At 41.9% G+C, this 10,015-nt stretch overlaps 1 protein-coding gene across 1 annotated transcript in view; it reads right to left on the bottom strand.

The window, feature by feature from the left end:
• Positions 1–1,698: 1,698 nt before the first annotated feature.
• Positions 1,699–10,015, bottom strand: part of corin (corin, serine peptidase) — a 37,883-nt gene continuing 29,566 nt past the window's right edge. The window contains 3 exon segments of the mRNA XM_088347904.1: positions 1,699–5,501; positions 8,599–8,732; positions 8,947–9,055. Coding sequence (XP_088204030.1) covers positions 5,316–5,501; positions 8,599–8,732; positions 8,947–9,055 — 429 coding nt within the window. The 3' untranslated portion in view covers positions 1,699–5,315.

The following is a 10,015-nucleotide window of genomic DNA, read 5'->3' as shown; positions in this document are numbered from 1 at the left end:
AGGTAGAATTATAGTTTCTGTTCAAGGTAGTGTTAGGGTTTGGTTGGGTCTAGGATTAAGCTTTTGGCCCTAAATTAGGGTTTCAACGCATTTTTAAGGGGTTTCAAATTAAAGGTAGGGTTAGGGTTTTGGTTGGAGCTAGGAATAGGGTTGGAATTAGGTTAAGGGTATTGGTTGGTGCTAGGGTTAAGGTTTTGGCCCCAAAGCAGGGGTTTAAAGCGTTTTTAAGGATAGTGAGTTACCTACCAATTGAAGCCAATTACACCATTTTACATCTCTGTTAGCTCAACTGTTAAGATGCTTGCCTTCTCACACAGGTAGCGGGTGTGATCCCCAGTCGATCCAGTACAAAGTCAAAGGTTAGGGGTTTGCACTAAAATTAGTGTTGGAGCTAGGTTTGGGGTTATTTGGGAAGAGAAAAATGGGACTATCTTCAAAAGTATCCAGAATGTGCATTGCTACTGAAGTTATATACTATTTTATACACTGTTTTAGTCCACTTATACCCAAAATACTTTTCCTAAGTTTGACCTCAGCCTTGAGTGGAACTTTTTAGAAGGTTGTTGTAAAAACGCCTGTGCTTTGGAATGTGTTATTATATTTCAGTCTGTACCGATAACGATGACTTATCACCTCGGCTGGACTATTGGGAGTAGGTGCCTAGCACATCCTATCAGCCCTCCTCCCATTCGTCAATCGTGGTTGGGAAATTTGCATCGACGACCACGGACCAATCAGCCAGCAGCTTGGTCATGGGGCGTAAACATTTCATCGCCTGTCATGATTGCCGATTTGGAACACCTGCGGCAACTTGATTGGCGCCAACAGCCTGGACAAGCTGATTGGTGGCCACACCCTTCTTAAACCCCCGGCCTCAGTTCAGTTTTTGTCAGATCGTCGCGAGCTGTTGTGTTTCACTCACTGAGCTTTCCCGTCTGACTCCGTCCCTGCTAAAACCTGTCTCCTGCCTGATCTCCGTTTTTGACCCGTTTCTGGACCTGACTACGCCTGTTCTGCCTGCCCCTGTTACCTGACCCGTTTTGATTCGTTTCCTGCCTGCCTCCTGCCTACGACCCCGATTACGAACTTGACATCGCCTCTGATCTCCAAACGACTTACCATTCCCGCTTGTTTTCGTCTGACACGGAAGTGTCACTCCCGCCTCGCTCGCTCACGTTTTCCGTCAATCCTCGGATCAAGCAAGCAAGCCTTATTCTCCCTCTCTTTTCAATAGCAACTGAGAAACGCATGCTATTGAGTACTGTGTCTGTTCTGGTCTGTGACATATCCATGTGTCATAAGAATGGGCAACCCTGGAAGCCCCCGTCGTCTCCTGCACACGGTTGTAAAATTGGCACCGGCAGGGACCTGATTTGTTCAACTTTTTGAATCGGCTAAATAAATTGATATTTGAACTATATCCGGCTTTAGACTTTAGAACATGCTCGAACTGTAAGGAACGTGACGTGTCTTCAGAGTCAGATTGCAGTTTCGGAAATGTTAAAACCTTACACTACAGTAAGTAAAAAAGTAAAAGGGATGGGTGAGTAATGGGATTGAGTCTTAACACGTTAAGACGACCAAAATGTCCATAATGACTATCAGTCCCCACAATGAGTAACCATTTTATGAATGGATCTGAGAGGGAAACAATTTGAAGTACCACTACACAACAAACCAAAGCAGACACCAAAAGAGTAAAAGCAGGTGCGTGTAGCTTTACTGTTAACACAAAATTCATTGAACATCCTTTACATGGCTTGTCACAACACCGACATATGAAATGACATATGAGAGATCCCCCACACTACCACCAACACGCGTGATTTACAAAAAAACAAAAAAATACCCCTGAAAAACACAAATCTTACAAACAACAGCTAACGACTGGCAACCAGGAATGTGACGTGAAGGAATTTGCCAACTTTTACAAATCACAGAACTTTCGTCAAAAGCAATCGTGTCATTTTTTTGTTGTTGCCGGTGACGTCATTAATGTAGAAACAACAATGACGGATCACATTAACAAGTGCCAACGCCACAAGCTGTTAGAGATTTTAACCTAGATCCTTGATATCCGCACTAAAGTCCTTGTACTAGCTTACTAAAGTTAACATACCGTATTTTCCAGACCAGTGCGCCTTCTAACCACACAATAAGTTGGACAATATTGGAAATGCAGTATTCGAAAAACATCGCTGACCATAATCTCAAAGCATTGTAAACATCAGGAATCGAACCCGGATCGCGGTGCTGTGAGTGCCAACACCGATTCACTAGACCACAAGTGAAAAGGCATTCGAGTTGATCTCATTATTACACAATTTTCACTCATGGTGCCAGATAGCAATGAAAACTGAAATTTCATCCTGGAAGATAGAAATAAACGCTAGGTCCATTTCATCATCAGATACACCATAGAATTGTTTTCCTCGTTAGATATCTTTTAGGGCGATCTTCTGTTTTTCTATTCTCAAACCTCCGTTTCTGCCACTGAAATGCCTTTTCGTACGTTATCTGTATCACACAGTGGTTTAGGTTTCGGCATTCTCACCGCTGTGACCAGGGTTCGATTCAAATTCTATTCAACTATTTTCATCGCATTTATGCGCAACAAATACAGTAGCTCTTAGTGTGGTTTTGATTCCGTGCGCCTTATAGACCAGTGCGGCTTATAGATGAAAAATATATGATAAAAAAAACATTTTTGGACGGTGGCTAATAATCCGGTGCGCTTATGGTGCGGAAAATACAGTAACTAGTACCATCTACACATGGCCGTTAAAATTGAAATTGAAATATTTAATCAATCTTGCTAGCAAGCCATAGTGTTACTTAACAGTTTTAAAATATACTACAAAAAAAAATAATTTTACTAATGTGTCCTAGCTAGTAAACCAAACTTCAACCTGGATATCAAATCCTGTAAGTACTGTAAATTCCGGACTTCAAGCCGCTCCTTTTTTTGCACATTTTAAAAACAGCAGATTACAATCCGCTTAATCTGTTTTAGGGGGGAAGCGGATGGTCGCAAAGGTGTCGGATGCGTGCCGGGCCCGACACCCGTAACTCCCATTGGGGCCTTGCTCAACGCCCCCGGCCCAGTCCGGTGGTGCGGCATGTCCCTGGCATATCTCCTCGGTCGGCTTTGAAATGGGGCGGACCTGGGGAACCTGACTGTTTCGTTAAAACAAAACACTTTGAGGGAATGTGGCGACTGATGACGCAATGTGATTTCTGCCAAGTAATCTGAATGTGAATAAATTCAATGAAGGACAGTTAAACGTTACGAATAATTATGACTCCCTTCGAAGGCCAAATTGCCCGTCGTCACAGTCTGGCTTGGTTTTCTCTCGCTCTCTCCTCCTCTTGCTTTACCTTGCCTTTTTTTGGTCAGTTCCTCCTTGGGTCTAAATTTCCACTCACACCTAGTGTCACTTGGCCTGATTGCTCTCCTATAACCTACCCTGCTCACTTTTTAAGCACTCCTGTTTTTGAGGTTGGTGCTAGTCCAAGCTATCTTGTCACAGACTTATTTGTTGCCATTGTACCAAACCCATGCCTCCTTTCCTGAACTCGAGTGCAGCCTGCCAACCATTTGAACTGCTGCCTTGCTGAAGTTTGTTTACCGGATAACCGACTTTAGCCTGCCTCTGGACCACAGCTGCTGCCTCTGGTGACTTTGATACTTTAATGTTGCCCCGATTTTTGACTTTCTTTGGACCGAACCCTGTCCAAACTAAAAATCCATTGCTGCACTAATATGTGTGTCCTCACTGTGCTTCCATGCCACCCAGAGCAGGTCCCAGACATCGATTTCTAGTTAGTGATGTGCATGAATGGATGAAGCGGGATTCCCATTGTCCCTATTTAGGAGGATCTCTGATCTTAGTAGCATCAGCGGGGAAATGTCCAGTACAGAAAAGTAACACATTGTGCAGCGACTAAGACACTCGTCTGCGGACCCTGTCCGCAGATGTACATCTCAGTCAACTAACGCAGAAGTCTATATTAATTAAATTAGCGTTAAAAGATATGCTGAAGTGTGACAAAACATTCTTAAGTAAAACTCAATGTATTGACTAAAATTCAGAAGCTCGTACAATAATAAAACCCTGTACACTTGTTATGCCATGCAACTAATCTTAAGCATTCAGTCTCTTGCGCACATGACAAAGTGATAGGAGACCAAGTATTGCTTTTACTGGATAAAAAAATAATCATCCATGTTGACACTAGTTATTAACTAAGGAGGGGTGCGCAGTACTGCGAGCTGACAGTTATCGAACCGTTTACAGCCTAACATGACGTCACAGTTTTTCAGCAATACCCGATGATTAGTCCCCTGCCTGCTCCGGACCAGAACAACCAGCAATGGTTCATGGAATAATGAAATCTGGTGTTTACCAGAAAATTCTGAAGGAGAACATCCGGCCGTCAGTTCCTGCCCTCAAACTTAAGCGCTCTTGGATCTCGCAACAAGACAATGATCCGAAACACACCAGCAAGTCCACCTCTGAATGGTTCAAAATAATAAAAATAAGGTTTTGGAGTGGCCAAGTCAAAGTCAGGGTTTAAATCCAATTAAGATTCAGTGGTATTACCTTAAGCGGGTAGGTCATGTTAGAAAACTCTCCAATATGGCAGATTTTAAAGAGTTTTGCAAAGAAGAGTGGGTAAAAATTTCTGATAACACTGCTAAAGGTGGCCAAACTTGCCATTAGGTTCAGGGGGCAATTACTTTTTCACATAGGGTCAGATACGTTTTGATTTTTTGTGTGTGCCTTAATAAAAGGAATCCACATTTCAAAACTGCATTTTGTATTTCCGTGGGTTGACTGTGTGATATCATATTCTGAAACCTTTGCGAGCGATGAATATGCAAAAAACATACAAATCAAGAAGAGGGCAAATACTTTTTAATGGCATTTACTGCCAATTCATTAATATTGACTGCTATGCTAGTAGACTGAGATCGACAGCTGCGAACACAGTCCGCAAATGTGCGTCTGAATCACGGCACAACGCGTTACTTTTCTGTACTAGACATTTCCCCGTTGATTTTTCTAAAATGTAAGAAAAGCACCTGAATGATTTCCTATCTAAGGCTGTTCAAACCCACGGCTCAATCAAAAAGCTTTAAATCAGGTACGCTCTGTAGTCCGGAATTTACGGTATTCAAAGGGGTTAACGTGTTAGCATCGGTCATGTTAATGTTACAGCAGCTAGCATCAGAAGGCTAAGGGTGTCAAATAAGTGTGTGTGGCACTTTCGTCACTTTCTCCAAAGCATGAAAAAGCTAGAGGCGACGCATATCAGTTAGGCAGGTATGTGCTTATGAAGATCTGTCGGCGTATCCACGGCGTGAAGTGGCTGACGTTGCTGTAGACGCCGGGTCCGAGCACTTTGCTGAAGCAAACGCTGCCCCAGGACGTCAGGCCGAACAGCGTCCAGCGCCCCCCTGACGATTCCTCACACACCAGCGGACCACCGCTGTCGCCCTGGAAACGGGACACAGAGTCAGGCACAGCATGGGAAAAGGTAGCTGGTGGTCTTAGAGCAGTAGTACTCAACTACTGTTCCTGAACAAACTCCTGGGTGGTTCAGTGTGTGGTCAAACGTAGCCCCTATTAAAAGGCAATGGTACCTCTACCTATACCTTCTTAATTCCTTCCAGGATCGTGCTCGTAGTTCGAATTGTAACGAGTAAATTTTGCCGATATAAAAGAATTAAAAACAAACTGCCCCTACGGGCAAAAAAGTGGAACCAAATTAGCTATAAATAATCAAACAAATCTTACTGCTAGGTCTAAAATATTTTTTTTTTCGGTTTTTGATATGGGGAAGAAGCCAAATTTGTTTTGGAGAGTGCAGGTTGCAAACCTGACCACTAGAGGAAGCGTGTCGCTTGCGAATGGTATGCTGGGTAACGACTTCTTCAGACAATTATAAACTGCCATCACAGAAGTGAGACACGACTCACGACAGATAAAAACTATATAAAAATATATATATAAATAAATAATGAAAATTCCGTAATGAAAATAAAATGCGAGTTCATTATGAGTGGCCGTAACGAATGTTTGAGTGTGCTGCAGTAGCAGGAGGGCGAGGTGCGGGATGAGTGACAGCGTATGACTTTCGATGATATGTAAGCACTTATTGTACACTTAAAATTAAAGATACAGTAACTTTAAATGAACATGAACACACACACACAGAATTTCACAGCACAATATATTTTTGGCGGGCTGTTTTTTTTTTTTTTTTACATTGACTATAGTTCTTTTAACTCCTCTGTAGTCGGTTCCTTTATATCAGGGGTCTCCAATGTGGTGCCCTCTAAGGACAATTTAACAGTATTTCCAATAATTATTTTGTAATAACATAGTAACGACATAGTAATAACATGATTAGTTGTTATTTTAGAAATGCATATCAAACTGGGTGCCCTCCGTGCTAATTAGTAACAAACAGTAGCTCTGAGCTTGAAAAAGGTTGAAAACCCCTGCTCAATATGCTCCTGCGCAAGTTTGTTGATGTCCTCCTCATCTAATTCCAACCTCATGGATTTCCGAGAGATACAATTTCATCCAACACTGTCGGACTCTGGTCGGGGATCAAACCCTGCAACGTCACACGACTACAACGCTCGTGTTTTTAATTTTTTTTAGCTTCGTTTCAACTGTCATTATTTTCCTTTTTTCCTCAGACACTTTACTGTTTTCCATTCCGGAAATCATGGCAGTGTTCAGAAAAGGGAGATGTTATAAAAGGTGATTAAAGAGATACGATCAAAAGAAACAGCAAACAGAATACAGGTACTACTCTACTAGAGTTGGGAAAAACACTGTTAGAAATAACGGCGTTATGTAACTGGTAAAGGATTTGATACATTTGACTATAAAGGATACTATTCGATTGACTACAAAGTACATGTACTCAGTTTGATGCAGTAGAGATATTCACTGACTGTTTTTCATGGTACATTAGAAGGTTAGGCTGTGTGGAATGCATCAGACGTATTTCTGATAACAGAATTCCTGTGAGTGCTGACGGAGAAGGCCAGACGCGCAAGGACAGATGTCGGTTCGCCGCTGGTGTGCGAAGATTGCGGAGCCCAGCCGACACGCCCTCATACGAGGGGAAGACCAATAGGAGAAACCTAACGTTAACTATAGACTACACCTAGCACATAGCCAGTGGGATGTCTTTTCTTTGTTTGTGAAATGTATAAATGATCCGGGGCAACTGGGAGAGGGACGCAGTCTCCTGTTGGTACACTTAGGTCTTTTGTTAGGAACAATAAACATCCGCCCACGTGCGAAAAGTTGGCTTTCCTGGTCATTTTTCTCTCAAGAAACGAGCGCGCATAAATTGTTGGATGAATGTAGGTTGTGTTTGGTTAATGGAGTCAGATAACTAATTCAAACAATTAGGTAAATGGTAGGCAGCACGGCGGCGCAGTGGTTAGCGCGTGTGCGGCACAGTTCTAAGGTCTTGGGAACCTCCTGTGTGGGTTCAAATCCAGCTACCGGACTTCCTGTGCGGAGTTTGTATGTTCTCCCTGGATTGCGTGGGTTTCCTTCGGGCACTCCGGTTTCCTCCCACATTCCAAAGACATGCATTTCAGGTGGATTGGCCGGTCCAAATTGTCCCTAGGTGTGAATGAGCGAGCGAGTTGTCTGTCCCTGTGTGCCCTGCGATTGGCTGGCAACCAGTTCAGGGTGTCCCCTGCCCACTGCCCGGAGATGGCTGGGATGGGCTCCAGCACCCCCGCGACCCTACTGAGGATAAGCGGTGCAGCTAATGAGATGAGATGAGGTAAATGGTACATTTTGATCATTAACACTGGGTAATCTAAATAATTATAGTGTGCCCCCACAAACCTGACGCCGAATTCAGCGCACGGTTTTCCGCTCTACTCTGAGTTGTTTATGTCACGTCTTTTCGGATCCTGTCACCATTCAAAGTAACGACTAAAATATAGTTAGATTGGGATTAAGAATATAAAATTTACTAATGCGCCGAAAGAAAAGCAGAATGAGGGCTGAGTGAGTTGCAAACAATGTGAGACCTATATTCGACAGCACCTAGCTCGTGCCGTTTGCGAGCCGACTCTTGGAAGTGAATGAGGGGAGCCAGGTCCCCACCAATCAACAGCTGGTTCCCTCAGAGAAACCTTTTTTACCTTATGATTGGTCAATATGCAATTTTTGGGAGATTTGGGGTTGTTGACTTTAAATTTGTTTAGCATAAAAAGGTTGAAATTGTTTGGAATATTGTCCCTTGAATTTTCTCTGTAAATTTGCCAATTTTTGTAACTAGCTTGATGCCAAAAATAGCCCTTCACAACTCGAAGTTGTCCTAGTTGATTCTTCCAAAAAACTGAATATATTTCTTCAGCTGGCCTTTTTTTTGAAGGCCATTATTTTACCCTTTTTTGGACGTTTGAGACCTTGGTGATTGGAGTGGCAAGCTAACCCAGATCAGGGCTCCAGCCAGGTTTTAGATTCATAATGGGACTTAGTGAAAATAATGATCACTGCTACTTCAAAGAGAAGAAATCATTTGAAATCGTCTTCACGTGGAGCTTACCATGCAGGAGTCGATGGTACCGGCTTCGTAACCGGCACAAAGCATCCTGGCAGTGATGGTCTTCATGTCAAAGTAGGACTGGCACTGGGACATGGAGATAATCCGTACCTGGCCCTCCTGCAGCTTAAACGGCACTGTGGAGAAGATAATGCGTCTCACACAGGCTATAGCCCTTTTATATATAACCTGATCATAAAAACGTGTCAGCTTGAACTTAAAACCTAGATGCCAGGGTTTGGATGAAGCTTTAAAGATTTTTTTTTCATTTTTAAGGTTTGACTTGAAATTGAAAACCTAAAAGAAGCATGGACTCGAAATATGGAGCAAAAAATTGGGGTTCCAACTTACTCTTGTTGCCCATGTGACCCCATCCTGTGATGTAGCAGTAGGAATCCGGAGCGGGAATCTGATTGAGTCCTGGTAGGCACACAGGCTTCACCCAAGCCGTTTCCTCTACCTGGTGGGTAAGATTAGGTACGAGTCGATAAATTATTTACCGTGGTGTTGAAAACATTTTAAAAAACGAAGATTAAGTTGCACTAATTCTGTCTGTAACCAATTATCAGAGGTGGGTAGTATCAATATACATTTACTCAGTTACATTTACTTGAGTAAGTTTTGGGACATTCCGTATTTATGGGAATATTTTTAAATCACTATACTTTTTGTAAAACAGGAACAGAACTCTTACTCTGCAACTTTAGGCTACATTGAACCCGTTACTAAGAAACTTGAATCACCTACGTCCACATATATAAGTGCATTTCTCTAAATCCTTCGCTAGCTTTTTTTCTGTCCAGTGTTTTTTTGAGTGACGACCACTGTGCGGCCCAAGCCGTGCCCCTTAAAAGGGGCAGCGTCACATACCATTTAACTGGCTGTCTTAAAGCAAATCAGTGAGTGTGTGATTGGCCATGGAGCCCAAAGGTAAAGAGAGCAAAATAACTGCACAAAAATCAAACTAACTGTATTAATGTGAGTTTATGTACTTTACCTTTTCAAAATGTTGTTATTTCATTTTTTTAGATTGCATTTTATTTGTTGGCCGGATAAATGGTACATTATACACCTTTATTGTTTGTTTTTTCCAATCCTCAAAATAAAAATGACATCAAAAATAGGATATCTTAATTGCATTTCTCCAATTTTAACAAAACAATTAAACATTCTGTAATTGATAGTCGGCTAATATTGATACATACATACTTTAAATGTGCTACTTGTGCTTAATTTATTCATTTGATTTATACTATCACAATTTTATTGTTTCATTAAAAGTACTTCAATTTCCCTTGGTTATCTTAATCTGTTCTAAAATTTAATGTAATTTACTGTTTATTGGATGGACTTTGATAATTTGATTATCTAATTGGTTGTTTAAAAAAAAAAAATCAATAAATTAGACGTTGCTAGAGTT

This window comes from Urocampus carinirostris, chromosome 11 (assembly GCF_059441175.1).
Source record: "Urocampus carinirostris isolate Australia breed hairy pipefish chromosome 11, RoL_Ucar_1.0, whole genome shotgun sequence".
Classification (NCBI taxonomy): domain Eukaryota; kingdom Metazoa; phylum Chordata; class Actinopteri; order Syngnathiformes; family Syngnathidae; genus Urocampus; species Urocampus carinirostris.
Note: the sequence above shows the minus strand (reverse complement) of the source record. Positions and strands in the feature narration are given on the sequence as shown.